Genomic DNA, 19,969 nt, shown 5'->3' with positions numbered 1-19,969 from the left:
GATTTGGGGTTTGCCTCTGTAGACCAAAACATCTCTCTATGCCTTACAAATCCCCCAACAGCAATGGGTTTGAGGTCAAAGGTGATGTCACCCCCTCCCCAGTCCATGAACGCATGTTCCGTCTTTGTGCCTCTCATCCCACTAGGTGGGAGAGACCTGGGTGCCCACAGTGTGCCCATAGCGTCTCACTATTGGGTGCTAGGCAGGCAGGGAAGGTGGGTGTAGAGAAAGGAGGAGCCCAGCGAAGGCTGGTGCAAAAGACTTCTAGCACCTTCTGCAGCCTGGCCCACCAGGTGACCTCACTGGCAGGACAGGGCACTGGGAGTGTACCTGAGGAGCAAGTTGCCGTGTCCCCCACAAAAGTGACTTGTTGGAGGCCCTCAGCTGGGAATTCAAAGGTGCCACAGGGCAGCCCTGCCATCTTGGATCACTCACCATGAGCAATCATGAATTCCTGGCCTGGGATGGTTTGTCTTCCTCCTTCCAGGCAGAGTTATAAAAAATTTTAAGGCACTTTTTAAGTTCCTCTCAATATTGCAAAGCTGTAACTTGAAGCAGAATTTCTTATTTTAGATGCACTCAAAAACTCCACGGAGACAAATGGCAGTAATAAAATGGACTTATTACCAGATATGTTAAAAAAAAAAAAATCTCCTCACTAGAAGGCTGTTGACTCTCCTGGCCCCTCTGTGGAAATCTAACAAACACATGGAAGAACCCCCTCCTCTCCTGGGACAGCACCGCCTCCACTGCTGCCACATTTACAGAGGTGGGAACTGAGAGGGGAAGTGGAGGGAGCCCACGCTTGCGAACGATGCCTGGTGGCAGAGGCCTTCATGACATCGTGTCCTGGACATTCTCCTGCTGCCACCTTTGTGCAGGAAGCAGGTTCTCCTGCCCCCCCTACACCTCAGGCCCCTCATCAGATCCCTCCATCCTTCTCCTGGCTCACTTTCCTAAACAAGGTTTCCTTCCCCACGAGTCTTCATGCAGAAACTGTGTTCTCTGAGTTACAGTTTTCAGAGTCTCTTAAGGTTTTAATTACACAGAAAACCTTCCCTGATGTTTAATAAAAAATGGAACACTTTGGGGGAAAACTTTATGAGCAAATAATCTTTGGCACTTTTTCTGACTGAATAATTACTTGAAACCATAAAACAATAAATATTTAGGATCTCCTCTGAAAACTAACAATTCTGAGCAAGTCCTGACTGATTTGGGCCACTGGGTTCTAGAAGGCATACCTGACCAGAAAGATACTTGTCCATGAGTCAGAGATGTTCACTGTGAGTTTTACTTCTGTTAGTGCTTTATTTTTGAGTGACCAAAAGTCTCGGTTAATTCAGGATTTGATGCACAGTTACTACTTCATGGCATGCACTGGATGGCTGACATAGGAAGAGATCTCGATCTATCTTGTCTGCCAGTTTTCTATTTGCTAAAAACTGTAACATAGCAAATCATGACCAATTTGTTATTGGGTTAATTATAATAATCAAGGAGATTAATAAAATTACTATTAAATGAATAAGCATTTGTGGCGTGAGGAAAGTTAGATAGGAAGAGGAACGAGAAGATGGGGAAGGGGTCGGGGAGGGTAGAAATAGGGCTTTACTTTTGCCAAAACTCATCTGGGCATATATCCTTCAAGGAACTACTTTAAACCCCTACAGATCCCTTCTGTAACTAGGTATTTGAACACAGGGCTGCACATCTGAATTAAAGTGAGGACCTAAAGTCACTATGTTTTGTTTCAAGCAATCAATAGTGACTGAAATGTTGTTTAGTAAAGAAAAATTCTTGCTAATTTTGAAAATCCAAGAAAATGCTACCCACCCTTTTTTAAATTGAAATGTCTTTATTTTGATTTAATCTACACAGAGACTTTCTAAATTGAAGTATAGCTGATATACAATATTATGTAAGTTCAGATCACATCAGTCGCTCAGTCATGTCAGACTCTTTGCGACCCCATGAATCGCAGCACGCCAGGCCTCCCTGTCCATCACCAACTCCCGGAGTTCACTCAGATTCACGTCCATTGAGTCAGTGATGCCATCCAGCCATCTCATGCCCTGTCGTCCCCTTTTCCTCCTGCCCCCAATCCCTCCCAGCATCACAGTCTTTTCCAATGAGTCAACTCTTCGCATGAGGTGGCCAAAGTACTGGAGTTTCAGCTTTAGCATCATTCCTTCCAAAGAAATCCCAGGGCTGATCTCCTTCAGAATGGACTGGTTGGATCTCCTTGCAGTCCAAGGGACTCTCAAGAGTCTTCTCCAACACCACAGTTCAAAAGCATCAATTCTTTGGCACTCAGCCTTCTTCACAGTCCAACTCTCACATCCATACATGACCACAGGAAAAACCATAGCCTTGACTAGACGAACTTTTGTTGGCAAAGTAATGTCTCTGCTTTTGAATATGGTATTTAGGTTAGTCAAGTTACAGGTGTACAATAAAATGATTCACAAATTTCAAAGATTATACTCTATTTACATAATTATAAAATAATGGCTAAATTTACCAAGTTGTACAATATATGCTTGTAGCTTATACACAATAGTTTGTAACTCTTACTCCCCTACTATCATGCCCCTCCCTCCTTCCCTCTTCCCACTGGTAACCACTAATTCGTTCTTTATATCTGAACGCACCTTTTAAAGAATATTGCTGCTGTTGTTTTAAAATCACTTACACAATAACATAAAAACTGCAGCCTGAGTCCACAAAAATGACAGAGAACAGCTCCTCTTCAGGCTTATGAAGTAATCCTGCCCACAGCCCAGGATCAGCTCACAGGGGCCCTGAAAAAGTCAGGAAACCCAAAGGAAGCCCAGGAATGATGGAATAATCCTGTCTCAATGACCCAGTCTTTAGAACACACATCTTAAACCCAATAAATCATGGGGAAAATCATGTTACACTAAGAAATATTACTGGTGAACACCAGGGATGTACAATATTTCTATGTAAAGTAAAACAGAGAGGAAGAGAACTTCAAACATCACAAGAGGCTTTCTACATCCAGCACAGTAATGTGGGAAAAAAAAAAAAAGCACATTCAGGAAACATTCAAAATGAAAACATTATCCAATAAATCAGCCCAAGGCTCTGCTGTCTATAACATGCTGCCTCTCAGGAAACACTCATAAGGGAAGAAAAGTTCTCAAAAGCAGAAATTTGACTCTCAACCTGTTTGAGACAAAAGGGAAGTTGAGAGTCTACAGTAGGACCTCAGAAAACTTGCCCCCTTAAAGTGAGTTGCCGCATTTGGCCACACTCATGTAACAGCAGAACCAGCCTGTGGCAGGACTTGGGCCACCCTCTGCCATGCCAGGACCTTTCACCCCTACAAATGAGAAACAGCTGCTACTCAACCTATCAATGAGCAGCTGCAATATTTTTTCCCCCCTAAACCTCCTACAAATACAATAGAGAGAGTCAGACCAGAACAGCCTGCTGGAGTTAAGGAAGTGGAAAGACCTTCCTAAAATATCTCTCCATCCCTCTTATCTGGGAGTAGGATGCACCCCCTCCTCCTGGCAGCCAGATTCTGCCATGTGACCTGAAGCCCTGGCTATAGTTAATTGGATCGAACTGGACCCAGAGCCAAGCTGAGCCAACCAGATTCTCTCCTTCTGGAAATCTGATACTGAGTTATGAGAAACTAAATAGTCTGGTTTGGAGGTTCTTAAATTGGTTTTTTGCCCCCTGGGAACACTGACAATATCTGGAGACATTCTGATATCATGGCTGGGGTGGGGGAGAGGTTGGGTGTTGCCAGCAACAAGGGCACAGAGGCCAGGGATGCGGCTAAACATGCTCCAGTGCACAGAACCAACAAAGAATCAGCAGCTGCAGTATTTTTAACCTAGTTACTCTGCACTATGTTTATTAGGTAGGGGCAGAAAGATTTTTGAAAAGCTGGTATTAGAAAAAGGAATAGAATCAAAATGGGGTCTTTTTGGTGACAATAGTATCTTAAGTTCTTGTTTTATGTAGAAAGTTCCAGTAACAGCAAATATTTATCATGCTCATGGTACTAGGCTCTCTACTGAATGCTTTCATATTAATGGATTTTAACTCAACTCTGAGTGGTAGGTAGTATTATGCCCATTTCGTATATGAGAAAACTGAGGCACAGAGGCCGCACAGCAGGTAAGTGACAGAGTTAGAATGCAAATGCAGGGGGTCTGACTCCAAGGTCAGTGCCCGTAAATATTACTCTGTGCAGCCTCTCAGCCCAATCTCTGACTTAGTAGCCGTCTTGTGTACCCATGTCGGGCTCTGGGGACACAAAGAAGCCCACAGTCCAGCCCTGCACTGTGACACACTGTGTTCGGTCCAGTATCAGAGAACCAAGGCAAGGCTGTAGCTAGCGCATCAGCACCTCTCTGCCAGTGTGCAGTGGGGACCTTGGTGAGCTGGCTGGGGGCTGGATCACAGGCATGCTTGCCCCCTTGGTCAGGCACCTCTGTGTAGTCAGTGTCCAGTGAGCTTACCGGAGCAGCCCTGGAGGGAGCCTCAATTCAGGCTTGTCAGTGGAAGACTGCAAATAAGAAGACTTAGAGTAGAGTGAGAGGGAAAAGATGAACTTTCCAACCAGAAGTTATGTGTGCAGCACTACACTCTGTGGTCACTTCAGACAGAAGCCAGGCTCACACAGTCTTCGCAGCTTTACTAACAATTCATCCAGATTACTACATGATTGTCTGGACAGGAAGCTGCTCTGACAAACCAGCCCTGAGCAAGTTGCCTTCACAAAACCAAGAAGCTGCCTGAGACTGACCAGTTTTTGGTCTACTGGAAAGATCTGGGCCATCCTCAGTTTCTGGACTCGGCACATTTGACCCCCAGTGCTCTGCCTTGGGAGTCTGGTACGGGAAGGTTGGAAGGACCTAAACTGCACACCGCTTCCTAGGAGACACAGCCCGTGAGAGAGAGTCAGATGCTGACAGACCCCCTTAAAACTGCCCTGTCCCTTGGTCCAGAGGGACCAAGACTCCTTTGGAAGCACTACTGCTCTTGGCAGAAGAGTAGCCTGAGGGCCTCAGGAATCAAGTAACTGAGATATACATGTATCTGAACACAGGGAGGCCGGCGTGCTGCGATTCATGGGGTCGCAAAGAGTCGGACATGACTGAGCGACTGAACTGAACTGAACAAGGACTCCCTCCTTGCAGCACAACCAACTTAAGCCCACTTTCTCCCATCTGCCTGACCAGGGAGCTGCTACATCAAATTATTCCAGGAAAACATCCACCCAATTCCACCATCTTCCATGTTACAGTTATTCTTATCCCACACTCTGTGGAGGCTCTGTGCCTCCTCAGCAACCCAACCTCTCACAAGTCCAGTCCCTCTCCAGCCTCTCCACAGAGCCCTCTTGACATAGTGGTGTTGGTACAGGGGGTGGTTCCGGGGGCGGTGGTAGAAGTTGGGATGGTGGGTAGTTAATGTGCATTAATTACGTAGTATTGGTTAAAAGGGAGGGCTTCCTGGGTTCAAAGCTGAACTCCTCTACACCCACAAAGGCTTCCTAAGTGCCCCCTATGGCCTAACTCAGTCCCTGGAGGTCACCCTGGAGGATGTCCAGAGCCCTCCTTCTCCCCTACTCCTTTCAAGACTCAGGGCAATGAGCTCTAACATCTAGTGCTGTCCGCCTTTCCTTGTCAAGGCGGCCAACCTTCCCCTCTTTCACCAAGGATTTCTGAGTCTGCCTCAGCCTCTTGCTCCAGCCCAAGTCCTATCAACTTTGTCAATCACAAGAGCGTGCTACCCAGCACCCTGGGTACATTTCCTCTTCTGCTTCCTAAGCTCCCCATCTTTCCCAAGGCCAACCAGTCACACATTGGAGCCTTCTCTCCAAAAACTACTCTATGTCTGCAATCTTAAATTCATATACCCTACTGTCTCCCACAATGAGTTTTCTCTCTCAGTTTTGTGAACAGTTATTCCAAATAACACCTATAGTTCAGTCCCATCAGCACCACCCGTCCTCGCATCCTCTACTCACCCTTCCTTCCTTTCCACTAACTCGGAGCTCACAGTGGTCTATCACTTCCACCAACCTCTTGCCCATGTCCTAAATTTCCTCTATTCCATTATCCACCCAGTAACTCACCCTGGAAAAAGCCCAACTTTTATCAATCTAACTGTCCACCTCCTTGAAATCTTCCTTTCCAGACAAAGTCTGGAAGAGAAAAAAACAAAAGTACCATAGACATCAGATTTTTGTCATTGTTGGGTCATGGTCTCCACACCACAACCAATGCATCTGTGTCCTGGGCATCACTGCCCTGGTCTTTCATTGCAGCTACTTCAGCTCCAACCCATAGGCAACCATATTTCAGTCACACTCAGCAAGACAACCTCACGTTCCACTTCATCGGCATTTAACCATCTCAAGTTCAGCCCCCTTTAGAAAGGAAAGCAGTCCCTCAATGTCCCTAGTCGCCTTCCAGTTCCAGCCCTTGCCTCCTTCTCATCCACGGTGAAATTTCTGGACAGCCTTGACTACAGCGGTGTCATTTCCCCACTTCCCACTGGGCCTCTGAGAGCCTCTGGCCAAGGTCACCATGCAGCCATCTTCTTCCATGATCTCTGGGCCACGGGAAACACAATTGGCTACTTCCTTCTCCTGGAAAGTCTCCCTTCTCAACCTGTGAGATGCGACACTCTGCAGGTTTTCTCCCAACCTTGCAGCTCTCTTTCTCTCCCAAGATTCCCTTCCTTTTGCTGATCCCACGAAAACCATGTGCTTCATATGTACCGGCCCTGAGATAGACACTAGACTTCCTCGGGTTCTCCCTTCCATACTGAGCACAACCCTCCCTGCGTGAGCTCAGACGTGCCCACGGCTTCAGTTACCATCTAAACGGTTAAGGATGTGAGGTCAGACATTAGTAAGACCTGGGTTCATATTCTGGCTCCATCACATTGCAGGCGTGACATAATTTCTCTAAGTCTCAGTTTCTAATTTCTAAAAAGATAAAGGCAATAAATCATGCATGAAAAATACTTAGCACTGTGCCTTACAATGACAATTTAATAATATAGTTACACACACATATATATGGCTTTCCAGTTGGTGCTAGTGGTAAAAAATCTGCCTGCCTATACGGGAGACGCAAGAGATGCAGGTTTAATCCCTGGGTCAGGAAGATCCCCTGGAGTATGAAATGGCAACCCACTCCAGTATTTTTGCCTGGAAAATCGCATGGACAGAGGAGTCTGGTGGGCTACACAACTCATGGGGTTGCAGAGAGTTGGACATGACTGAGCGCACACACACACACACACACACACACAGCAAGTAACAATAATGTTACATACTGCTTTTAACTCATCCAAAGCTCACCTCTAAGCTCCCACATAATTCAGATTCTTACACTGAATCTCAATTTGGACTTCCCACAAGCAGTGCAAACTCTGAACTCAAAGCCTTCACTTGCCTCTCCATGTGCTATTCCTTCAAGTGTCACCTACCACAGTACATGACCTGTTTTGCCCCCGTGATGTCTATGGTGGTTCTAAAACATGCCCATAAATCCTTTGACTTCCTGCCACCAAGAGGTGGTGCCTGTCTCCTGCCCTTGTGACTGCCTTGATGAACAAGTGCCATATAAGTGATGCTGCACAACTGCTGAGACCAGGTTAGAAAGACAGTAGCTTCCACCAGTTTCTCCTGATACATGTACTTACTCTGTGAGCCTTCAACCTGGATGTAAGCAGTGCAGCTCCCTGAGGCCTCATGTAGAAAGATACCTGAAGAGAGATGCCCCAGGAGTCCACACTTTCCAATCCCCCAGATTTGCATGTTGCCAGACCAGCATTCTAAGAAGTTTTGAGATGCTCCCAGCCACCATCCGATGGTAACTTAATAAGGAATCCTGAGCAAGAAGAGCCTAATTGAACCCAATTCAACTCCAGATTCATGAGTTTAAAAAATGACTGTTATTAAGCCACTGTTTTAAGGTGGTTTGTTACTCAGTAACAGATAACCAGAACAATGCTCAAATCAAAAACCTGAAAATTATCCCTAAAATCTCCTTTGTTCTCATCTTCTACAGTCAGTTACAAAATCTTGGCAATTCACAGATGTTACCTAAATCCATCTACTTTTCTGCATCCTTCCTGCCTCCATCTGGCTGTGAACACCATTATCTCACTCCTGAATCAGGATAGCATCTTCCAAACTGGGCTTCTGCCTCCCATCCGCTGCCCTTTCCAGCGCTTGTCCACACTGAAGACTGACCTGACCATGTCACCCTAGGCAAACTTTAAAGGTTCCCACGATGTGACCCTAGGTGGACTCTGCAGCAAAGTGTACCCAGCTGTTCCTGACTCTACTCCAGCCACACCAAGCCCTGGGAGTTCCTTAAAGCAATGGGGTTACTCACCCCCAAGTCCTTGCAGGGATGCTGTCCCTTCTGCCTGGCCCTGGCCCTGCCTGTCACTGGGCCAACACTCCTCAACTTCAATGTTGCAGATTAAAAATGACTCCTCTGAAAAGCTCGCTTTGGCCCTCAAGTCCAGGTTAAGACTCCCTTTCATATACTCTATTAGTAACCTGTATTTCCCTCTGAGTAGAATATGCCATTCCAAAACATAATTGCTTAGTTTTCATCTCTACAAGAGTATGAGTTCTTTGAGGGCAAGCCAATGTCTTATTCACTTGTATATCCCTAGTGCCCGGGACAGCACCAGAATACAAAAGGCTTATAAAAAATTAGAGCTGCTTGAATAAATGATAATTATGTAAAGGCAAATTTATGATCACTCACTTAAAGAATTAGAAAGAATAGAAAAACAGACAGCTATTCCAAGAAGGAAACAAGATGATTGAGGAAAACTTTGAAATAAAAGAAACACTTTAGATATCTAATTGATCCCACCTTTTTATAGATGAAGAAATGGAAGGCAGTGACATTGACTGGTTTGCCCAAACCATACATTGAGTTCCCTGTAAAGCAGGAATACCACCAGGTCAACTGACCTCCACAGTACCTCTTCAGCAAGACAGGATTTTCAAGTGAAACCACACAACCGAAGAATATGGCCAACTAATTTCTTCAAATTAAAAAAAAAAAATCTGCCTTATGATCCTCCTATATTATATTGTTCTCATGCCTGAATATATGGAAGTAGCTCTGGGCAACTTTAAATTTCTTTGGGGTACACACACATCAAAATAAATTAATGACTGACAAAGTAAAGACTATTGGTGAGGATACGAAATAACTGGACCTTTTACACTACTGGTATAAGTCTAAGTGGTAAAACTACTTTGGAAAATGTTTGGCAGTATTTAATAAACCTAAACATATGCATGCCCCATGAACCTGAAATTCTACTTTACCCAACAAAAATGCGTTACTTTCCCCAAAACCATAACAAGACTGTTTGTAGCAGCTTTATTCCAAATATCCCCAAAACTGGAAACAATCTAAATGGCCATCAACAATAGAATGAATAGTTTAGTAATAATATTCATACAATACTAATTTGCAATCAGAAAAGAACTGATTTATGCAACATGGATGGATTACACAGGCATACTGAGTAAAAGAAATTACACACAAAAGAACACCTAGCTGTGATTCCATTTATATGAAATTCAAAGTCAGGTAAAACCAATCTATGTCAATACTGCCTAGGAACGAACACCTAGGCAGGATACCCTAGAGAGCCTTCTGGGTGTTACATATCCACCTGGGGGTAGTTACAAGACACAGGTACATATAAAGTCATCTTCATTACTACTGTTTACTCACTAAGTTGGTCTGACTCTTTGTAACCACATGGACTGTAGCCTGCCAGGTTCCTCTGTCCCTGGGATTTCCCAGGCAAGAATACTCAAGTGGGTTGCCATTTCCTTTTCTGGGGATCTTCCTGACCCAGGGATCGAACCTGCATCTCTTGCACTGGCAGACAGATTCTTTACTACTGAGCCACCGGGGAAACCCATAAACTCATCTAGCTGTACCTTTAAGACTGTACATGTTACTGTGTGTAAATTACACTTCAATTAAAAAGATAATTTGGTGACTAAAAAATGTGATTATAAAAACATAAGTGAACATTCATTTTATGTAACAGCTTATATTCAAAAAGTCCAGTATATACAGTCTCATTCAACCCTCAAAAAAGTCCTTTGTGAAAGTTTTTTTGTAAATAAGATTCTCATTTACTAGTCATAATTACTATCTTAAAAAAATACCTGAATCAGAACAAGAAAAAGGAAATAAAATTTAAGTGATAGTAAAAATTAACTTTAACATTCTTCTGGGGACTAGAAGTCCCAATATAAGTAATTTGCAGAACAGACCAAAAAATAAAAAAACATACTTTACCCAAGGTCAAAAACAAATCTTTTGTGCCCAGCTCTTAAAATGTACAAGAATGTGTTCCTACATAATGTTTAGTTACATTATTTCACAAAAATTGTACTCTGCCATTTTTGGAGAGTAAAAAAATCCTCACAGTGTCACTGAAGCAGGGTTGGGGGCGGGGTGGCAGGGAAGGGGAGGATTGCGGAATCAAGTTCAAGGACATACAGGAGGAGAAAGACTCACTTTTATCTACACTTGCTCCCCACTTCTGTTGATGCCATTATATGGACTCATACCAATCCGTATAGAAATTATAAAGCAATTTTTTTAAAAAAGCACTTTAGCACTAAAAAAAAAACATAATCAATAGTCATCAAAGAGGTTTGGATGCTATCTGAATCTTTCAAATGAGGAATTGTGGTTCGAATTAATCTGTCTTAGACCAGGTTCTCAGCATTTGGGTTTTAGAAGTAAGTACATTCTAAATATTAATTCATACATACAAACTTGAGGATGTTTAAGGATTCACATCCTTTTATTCTGACAGGTAATAACACTGAGATAGACAAAGAGATACTGTTGTTCATTATCATGAGAATAGACAGCATATTCTAACATCCACAAAAAGTTGGAAAGATATAACCTCATATTTTTAAGTCTATAAATTAAACATATGATGACTTTATAACATTCTTGACTTTTCCTTTCTGCTATGGACTGACATTTGGAAAACAGCTTATATCATGCAGGCAATAGGTGGACTTTCTAGGAAATCAAATACAGGGTTTCAAACTTTTCTTCTCTATCACAATAATGAAAACACGTACAGTAAGATTACAGATGTGTTGCCAACCCTCGTAACAACTGAGACAGCTGGAGTTACTCCTGACCCTCAGTTTCCTCAACCATAAAACAAAAACCCAAATTCCAGCACCTCAGAGGGTCACTGAAAGGACCAAACAAACGGCGAATGCACATTAAGCACTCTGCAGGATCTAGGGGATTCTCTGGTAGCTCAGCCGGTAAAGAACATGCCTGCAATGCAGGAGACCCCAGTTTGACTCCTGGGTCAGGAAGATCTGCTAGAGAAGGGATAGGCTACCCACTCCAATATTCTTGGTCTTCCCTGGTGGCTCAGCTGGTAAAGAATCCACCTGCAATGCGGGAGACCTGGGTTAGATCCCACAGGATCTAGGGGACTTCCCTGGTGGTGCAGTGGTAAAGAACCCGCTTGCCAATGCAGGAGACATGGCAGGAAGATCCCATGGAGAAAAAACAGCAACCCAGTCCAGTATTCTTGCCTGGGAAATCCCATGGACAGAGGAGCCTGGTGGACTAGAGTCCACGGAGTCACAAAAAGTTGGATATGACTTGGTGACTGAGCACACATGCACACAGAACCTAGGACAGAGTAAATTCTCAATCAATCATCATCATTATCACCATTTGACTATAACTTTGATTTAACAAACAGTAGCTGATTATATCCATGCATGGTTTATTACCTTATTTAATCACTAAGTCAAAGCTTTAAAATGTAGATACCTTTTGATTCTACATAAAATCTACTCGAACTTGGTCATAAAAATATCCCAAAGGATTAGAAACACTGCCAGTAATAATCTCCCTTTTTGAGATGCACTGTGAATATTTGCATATTAATGATTATACAGTAAAGAAACCTGTTTGATTCTGTTTGACCTAGTTTCCAAACTTACTTGGCATCAAAATCGCTTTTTGAAACCATAGGACTACTGCTCCTTATAATACACTATCATAAAATATCCAAGAGCTTATAAGGAATGTCCATTGCAGCATTATTTATAACAAATACCAACACTAAAAAAATTGAAACTTAGAATAATCAGTGATAAGGTGATAAGTTAATAAAATTATGATTCACTGAAATGCACATAATAAAATTTCATTAAACAATTTATACGACTCATTGTGTGGTACTAAAAACAAGTAAACACACACAATTATGCCTCAAAACCAACACCTTTTCTTTGAGCTTCCCATAAAATCCAAATAAGATCTCTACATATAAAGGCAGAAATGGTAATATCTAAACTAGAAATGTAAAATAAATATCTATTAATACAAACAGGAATATTTATTAATCTTAAAAACATTACAGAAATAAAACAAGTTTCAAGACAATAAGGGTGATATGTTACAATTTTGTTAAAATTATTAACCACAAAGAATACCATATTATTTACACATATATGCAAATATAATAAAAATGCAACAACAACAACAAAAAACCCAAACATGAGAACAGTGCCCACTTGCTTTGGGGTAGTTGTCACCATGGAGAAGGATGAAGAAAGCATGGGAGAGCAGAAGGCTTTCACCTTAAAGTTTCTTTTTTTAAAAAGCAACCAGCATTTTGAAGTTAAAATGGCAAAATACTAACAGCTTTAATCAGGGAGGTAGATACACAGAAGTGCGTTCTCATTTTCTGTACTTTTCGGAACATTTGCATTTATTAAAGATAAAACTGTAAAAGAATCGTATTTTGCTTTAGCTCCTGACTCCATGTACAGACTGATCAAGGAACAAGTGCAGGCCTTCTGCACCTCAGCCAATGGTCCTGGGATGGCTCCAGACTGTCAACTGCTCCACCAGAGAGCCTGGAGAAGCTGCTCTCTTTCGGTGAAAAAAGAACTCTCGAGAATCCCTCTGGGGGAGACATGGCCACAATTGCTAGGGTCGAAGTCCTTGACCCGGAGAGAAGCAATCCAGAAGTCAGAACCATTCCCAACAAATCTGGGTACAAAGGGGCCTGATAAATGAAATGCTCCTGCAAAATCATGTGCATCTGGCTGTGAACCAAAGTGCAGGGCATGCTTATGCACCAGGGTACGGCGGGAGGGTGCAAAAGGTGAGCGAAGTCTCTCACCTTAAGGTATAGACATGTGTACTTCCTCAACTGCGGCACAGCTGTCACTGAGTTCCCAGGGGGCTTCTCACAGGTGATGGCAGCAATTAAGTAACCTCTCAATTTCCAGTCCTGTGTCTGAATCATGGCCCCCTCACTCATCCTCTTAGCTGTTAATTATTACCAGTTACAGCAGTACTGAATAATGCTTACATGCATGGGCTTGGAATCCCCAAGCTAGCTGGTACCCTAGCCCTGACACTCGGTTATGTGATCCCAGCCATTACTCCACCTCACAGAGCCTTAAGTTTCCTCTTATTCTAAGTCAGTATGTCTGTCAGTCAGCAGTATCTAGTCAACAGGACTGCTGGAAGGATTAAATTGGGTAATGCAGGTAAAAACACTCTGCACAGTACATGATATATAGTTCCGTATTCACCCTGCATGAGACTCAATTCCAGTGATAAAAGGATAATCAAGATAGTCAGGGGAAAAAAAAAAGATAGTCAGGGACCCTACACTGATACAAGTTACAGATTCAGATAATGAAAACATCTGCAAAGCACCCCAAATTAAGAGTTTTAAGATGGCAACCACAGAGCATTCAGCCACACATGGGGGCCCTTCTGAGCCACATGCCCATGAAGCCAGCCCTGCCAGAAGCAAGTGTTCACTTTGCTGATACTCAGAAACGAGGGTCAACAAGAACTGGGTTTCTTAGATTCAACCAAACACCAGAAGCATTTGGGGAGATGCCAGGGGAAGAGCCACAGCATAAGTAAGGAGGCCACAGGCTCCAAAATAAAAGCCCATTTTTAACTCAATTTGTGAGAACTATCAGCATTTGTTAACCAAAATGCAGTTACCAAACTTTCTCTGAAAATCTTTTCTTCCTCGAAAGCAAACCCTTTAGCATCAGGAGACTCTGCCCAACAGAAATTCATAAGCAAAAGGCCACTTGGGCCTAGTGTCTGCTAGGCAAAGCCCCACTTTACAGGCAGCACTTGTTTAAGGAGCACAGAAGATTTCAATTAAACTGCCAAATAGATCCTGAGTCTCAGGGACCTCTTCAAAAAGACGACTGGGGCTTGTGACTCTGAAGGTGTCCTTGAAGTGACACTAGGGGGCGGAGAACCAAGGTTGCCTGGAAACCCACGTGTGGTTATTTGATAAAACTTTAGATGGTGAAGGTCACCTAGGTGCTCAGAGTCAGGAGATCACGGAGTGGAAGGCTCAGGACACGACACAGTTCTCTTTCTATCCAGCCTTCCTTTTAACAGTCATTTAGCAGAGACAAGTCTTTGAGCACAGGGGAACAGCGACCAGCCTGGTCCTGGCCCCTGGTTTCTTGACTGGAGAAGTAACATGGTAATTACGTAAAATACACTGTAAAACCTTCAAGTGCATTCCAATAGCTTTAACACCAAGCTGGAAGGAAGGCAGTGAAAAGGGAAGGTTCTGGGACCACAGTCCCAGCTCTATTACTTGTTAGCTGTGTGAACTTGGGGAAATTACAAAACCTCTCTCAGCCTTGGTTTAATGCATTACATGTGGAAAGCATTTACATTATCCAGCACCACAGTATGGGCTCAATAAACGGTAACTATTTTATCCTCATAATACCTATGCTTAACTCCCCCACCCTCAGCATGCCTACAAGAACACAACTTAGGCATCCTTCAGAATGCAAGCTCCCAGAGGACATGAATCAGGTCCCCATATGTGCTCTCTTGGGATTCGTGCTACAAGCCTGGAACCATAGACAGTTGAGAACCAGAGCTAGTGCCTTATATCACAGTTTCTGCCTCACGGTCTCGATATTTTTGAAACTTTTTTGCTAAAAGAACCAGTTATTGTGTTCCCTTTTTATCTTATGATTTAGTAATAAAAGAACACCTATGTGACTGACTAATTCAGCTGCAGTTAAGATTAAAAATATATGGCTTATATTATCACTTTATACATAGAACACATAAGTTATAATGTTCATAGTCATTCACAGTTAAAAAACAGCACACTTCTAAGACCACGGAACATCAGATAAAGTCATAACTGTGCCTTCACTCCTCTTTTAGAATAGGCTCATTTACAACTTAGTAGAACCTCAGAGTTCTGTGCATCGATACACCAAGAGCTTCTGTTCTTGGTTGGTTGATTACTTGGTTTGTATTCTGCAAATAGTGATGGGTTTGTGCTGATCATCTATCTTCTTTCACCTGATCTTCCCTATTGACACACAAATTTTTATATGACAGGTATAGCCTGTGACCAAGAAACTAGGCCAGGTTAACCAACCTATACAGAAAAAGAAATCTAGAACCCTGGCCTTATTAGATCCCAAACCCAACATACAGGTGAAATGATCATTATCTGATAATTAGCAGCTAAAGACGCATTTTTAGATGTCACATTTTCAGGCCCAGCTTTGCATTTCAGTTCACAATGAAACAAAGAAACACACAGAGATAACCTACCAGAGAGCCAAGGCGCACATCACAGGCTGCCTCCTCCCCCTCCTGCGTATCTGTCCACTGCCACAGGCTCCTGCTGAGACACCCACACCCCTCCAGTCCTACAGCCAAGGCCATCCCAGCAGGGGCTCATCCTCCATGCCTTTCAGGGTCATGCACAAAGCAGGGGTCCCATAAACATTTGTTAGATGGATTAAGGAACATATTTTATTCTTTATAGGTAGTAAACAATCCTCAAGGAAGTCTTGTAACTTCCTGCTTGCTGATGACATTAAATCTCTCCATATACTGAGACTAATTTAAAAGGTAGCCCAATCTTTAAAACTGGGCAGTCACAGTCATTCTATAGGAGGCATAAGAATAGTATGAGCAACATTAGCACAGTATATTAACATTCTACATCTGAAAAGCAACATACTGTTTATAAATCACTCTCCCTCCATCATCCCATGTAATCATCCCTGGCATTACACAAAGCATACCAAATTTTATTGATGTTATTTTGATCGCAGGAGGGGGAGAAGAGGTAAAATTCAAGCCAATCAACATGAGTCAGGACACAAAGAATATTAAACCGAGAAGAATCTAGAAGTTGATTTTGTCCAACCTTCCAGGAAAACCTGGTAGACACGTTTTCCATTGTAGCTGAACTATTTTCTCCTTATTCAGAAAGTTCCACACACTGTCTTACTAGTTCTACCTGTCAGAAGAAAAACAGGAAGATGCTGGTACTGCCCACTGGAACAGCAACAGAATCGTCACCTACAGACCTGACAGGTGTGAACATGGCATTTAAAACCCATTCCTAAAATGGGAAAAAGGTATATGGCCTGTCAATACTGAGATTTTTATATTTAAATACTGGAAAACAAATACCTTGATAATCTTAAAGTTAAGAGTAAAAGATACATTCTGCATTCCCCAGAGTAAAACACCTAATCCAAACAGATGTTATCTTGTCTTACTTTAGAAACTGGAGAGAAAAGCTGTCTCTTCTCTCTCATATTCATTCAACAAATAAAGATAGGGTACAGGGTGATACATGTAATTACTGAGGATACATAAATTACCATTATTGTAGTTCCCTAAACTGAAATCAATCAAAACCTTATCCTAAATAGAAAGGCACTATCCCTGGGCTTCACCTTATTTGTCACCTCTAATTCATAGCATTTCCTTCAAGTTAAGAAATCAACAGTAGCCTCTAAGTTCAGAGAATTTTATCCTCTGCTTTAATATTCACAGTCTTATTTAAAGCACCTCTTTCTCTCATTTCTCTTCCTTCCATGTTCTGCAATTAAAAAAGGTTAAGTAATGCCATCCAGCCCAAAGAACAATGGACAATCCATACACACACAGCTCCCTCTTCTTCCAGGAGCAATAAGAAGAAAGTCACACACTGATTAAAAAGAAAAGAGAAGAAAAGACGGCATACACACTATTCCTGTCAAGTGCATGGAAAGTCCACAAGTGCAGCAAAATCTGAAGGGTCAAACTAGAAGTGAAAGGAGTGCATTTTCTCTGGAAGGTAAGTAAAAGAACTTGGGAACTGATTTTTAAAATATGATGCCAGTCAATGAAATTGATTTTCATTTTTCAGAAACTGGTTTTTAATAAACACCACATAAAAATTATGGAAAAGCAAATGAGTCCATCTGAAAGGCAAGAGGAATGATGTGTGGAACATCATTTTCTCTGAGAACTAAGTAAAATGTAAACACAGAAGACCACCTGCAGAGGCTTTTTCCTTTAATGTTTAAGGATTTCCTTAAGTCTTTTCACAGCGGATACTTGACACACTCATCAGAACTGACTTATTTCCTTTAAGAGTTTTTTCCTCACCACCAATGATTAGCCAAGTGATTTTTATGGGACTGTTTCACTACACTTGTGAATTTTTTAAAAATCATAGCTAAGGTGACAAAATAATGATTTTTTTAAAATAGGAATGCATAGGGTATATGCGGGCGTGGCAGGTAAAACAAAAAAAGCCATGTCAAATTTGGAGCCCATTGATTTTGACACACAACTTAGGAAACTGAGGAAGAAAGAATCTGCTTTTAAGGTAATCTAGAGCACCACAAGCATTCCCCATCAGGAAATTAACCTGAGTAATTAACCAGAGTCTTCCAATTGTTTTCCCCCACTAACTGCTGTAGTGGGTTTGGCACCTCAAAGACAGGTTTACAATGCAATTTGCAACTTTAAAACTCACTCAGCAAATAAAATAGCAAGTTCCTTTTTAGGAACTACTTAACTAAGCATTCAAAATCAGCTTTCATTAGTATAGGTAAGGCAGCCCTTTCCAATTCCATAACCATCCTCAACAAACTTTGGCTTTAATTCCGGCAACTGCAAGACAGAACCTACGAGACAAGCTACAAAATAATCAGTTACTTAATTCAGAAAATAGTCTTTAAGAAACATCTGACAACTCTTTTACCCTACATAGCACTTTGCATTTTAAAGAACCCCCAATCAGATAACCTCCTTAACTGGCTACACTGTGAGCTCCGAATGTCTCTCTATCACAAAGACAGAGGAAGTTACTGACATCAACAAAGGAAGAAAACAGAATTTGAATTCAGTTTTTGACTCCCCTCAATGCACAAGGTCATGTATTAACTGCAGTCACCACCCCTCCCCACAAGCCCATCAAACCAGGAAGATTTAGGGGAAATAAGCCCAAATACAAGATAGCATCACAAAACCAGTCCTTGTCCAGCGTTTCTTGACTATGAACGCATTCACAGTCTTTCTTAGTACAGCATTAGTGTAATTCCTAGAAGGCACTGGCAAATCTCTGCCAGGCCAATCTGCAGGCAGAAACCAACAGCATGTGTTCAACAAGATGACAGGACGGTCAATGTCTTTACCGTTTACTTCAACTCTGCATTGCAACAGGGGTTCTAGACAAAAAGGTAAACCTGGTAATTGTTTAGGATTGAACACAGCCAACATTAATGAGGATCCCTGCGAACACAAACATGCATCTCTGGGGAAATAATTTCTCGAACAATATGCGGTGTTTTGCATAATTATACACACACACACATAAATCAAGTGCATTTTTAAAGTAATGTTCAGCCCCAACACTGAGCTGACACTTTTCCCACCTAAACTTCTCAGCACAAGCCTGGCCTAAAAAGCACAGACAGGGTCCAATCTGTGCACCGGGTAAGAGACAAGCATCCACGGCAGAGACGGCGAGGCAATGAATGCCTGCCTATCCAATCCTTTCTACCCACGCTGCGATGTAGTTTAGTCCCGTCTACTATATGGTAATGTGCTTTTAAAACCTCGCGGCGACCGAGGTCATAGCTTTAGAGATCTAATAACAACCAAATGACCGGAGCTACCGGGCACTTAGTAAGCCATTCCGGTTATGGCTCTTTAATAGTACCTGGAGTTCTGCTAAAGGCAGAGGGGAAAACTCCTGCTTCCTGGGAAAGAAAGTCTCTGCAGGAGTACACAGAGAAGCAAAGAACCGACCACGGGCAAAAGACGCCCCGCCGCCGCTGCCCCATCTCTCGGGGAGCGCCCGTGCGCCCCTCGCCCCACAGAACCGCTGGCCCGGGCCGCACCTTTACCTGTCAGTTCCACCACTCCCTGGGAGCTGCGGTCGCACCGCCTCAGCTGCCACCCCTCCGAGTCCCGGCACAGCTCCAGAGCTGGCTGCGGGAGAAAGAACCCCAAAGGCATCCCATCCCAAAGAAAGAAAGCAAAAAGGCTGTTCCTCCAGGCGGAGGGACATCGGGCACGTTGAGGTCCGAGGGGCGACACGCCACCCCTGTCCCGCACCTACCAGATAATCCATGTACAGAAACGCCTCACTTATCCGGAGATCAGACATCCGGCAGCCTAAAGCATCCGGAACGGCTCCGAACCCGGAAAAAAAAGCAGCGTCTCTGGCTGCGAGCAAGCAGCCCCTGAAAAAGCCAGCAACAACGAAAATAGCCGAGAGCAGTCGAGGAGCCGAAGATTACACAAGGGGCGCGGCGATTGGCCGGGCGGGCGGGCAGAAGGAAAGGAGAGCGTTCATTGGCTGTGGCGTCTATAAAAGGCAGGCCACTGCGGGTGGCAGGGGAGAAGCGCGGGAGCGGCCGGGGCGCTGGTTCCTGTGAGGAGGGCGGAGGGGCGGGGGCTAGGGCTGCGAGGGCGGAAGAACAAACCGGGAAGAGCGGAAAATCAGCCGGTGCTGTCGTCGCCGGCGTTCTGTGTGCTTCCGTGGCCTCCGAGTTGGGTAAATCGGAACCGAACAGTGTTCCATAGGAGAG

The 19,969-nt window shown here is 43.2% G+C and overlaps 1 protein-coding gene across 1 annotated transcript in view; it reads right to left on the bottom strand.

Moving 5' to 3' along the window:
- The window catches only part of ARL15 (ADP-ribosylation factor-like 15), a 473,050-nt gene extending 453,389 nt beyond the window's left edge, over positions 1–19,661 (bottom strand). Inside the window, exon 1 of the mRNA XM_010857165.1 lies at positions 19,498–19,661. Coding sequence (XP_010855467.1) covers positions 19,498–19,545 — 48 coding nt within the window. The 5' untranslated portion in view covers positions 19,546–19,661. The remainder of the gene's footprint in view (positions 1–19,497) is intronic.
- Between the last annotated feature and the right edge of the window lie 308 nt (positions 19,662–19,969).

This window comes from Bison bison, unplaced genomic scaffold (genome assembly GCF_000754665.1).
Source record: "Bison bison bison isolate TAMUID 2011002044 unplaced genomic scaffold, Bison_UMD1.0 scf7180017864378, whole genome shotgun sequence".
Classification (NCBI taxonomy): domain Eukaryota; kingdom Metazoa; phylum Chordata; class Mammalia; order Artiodactyla; family Bovidae; genus Bison; species Bison bison.
This window is presented reverse-complemented; position numbering and strand designations above follow the sequence as displayed.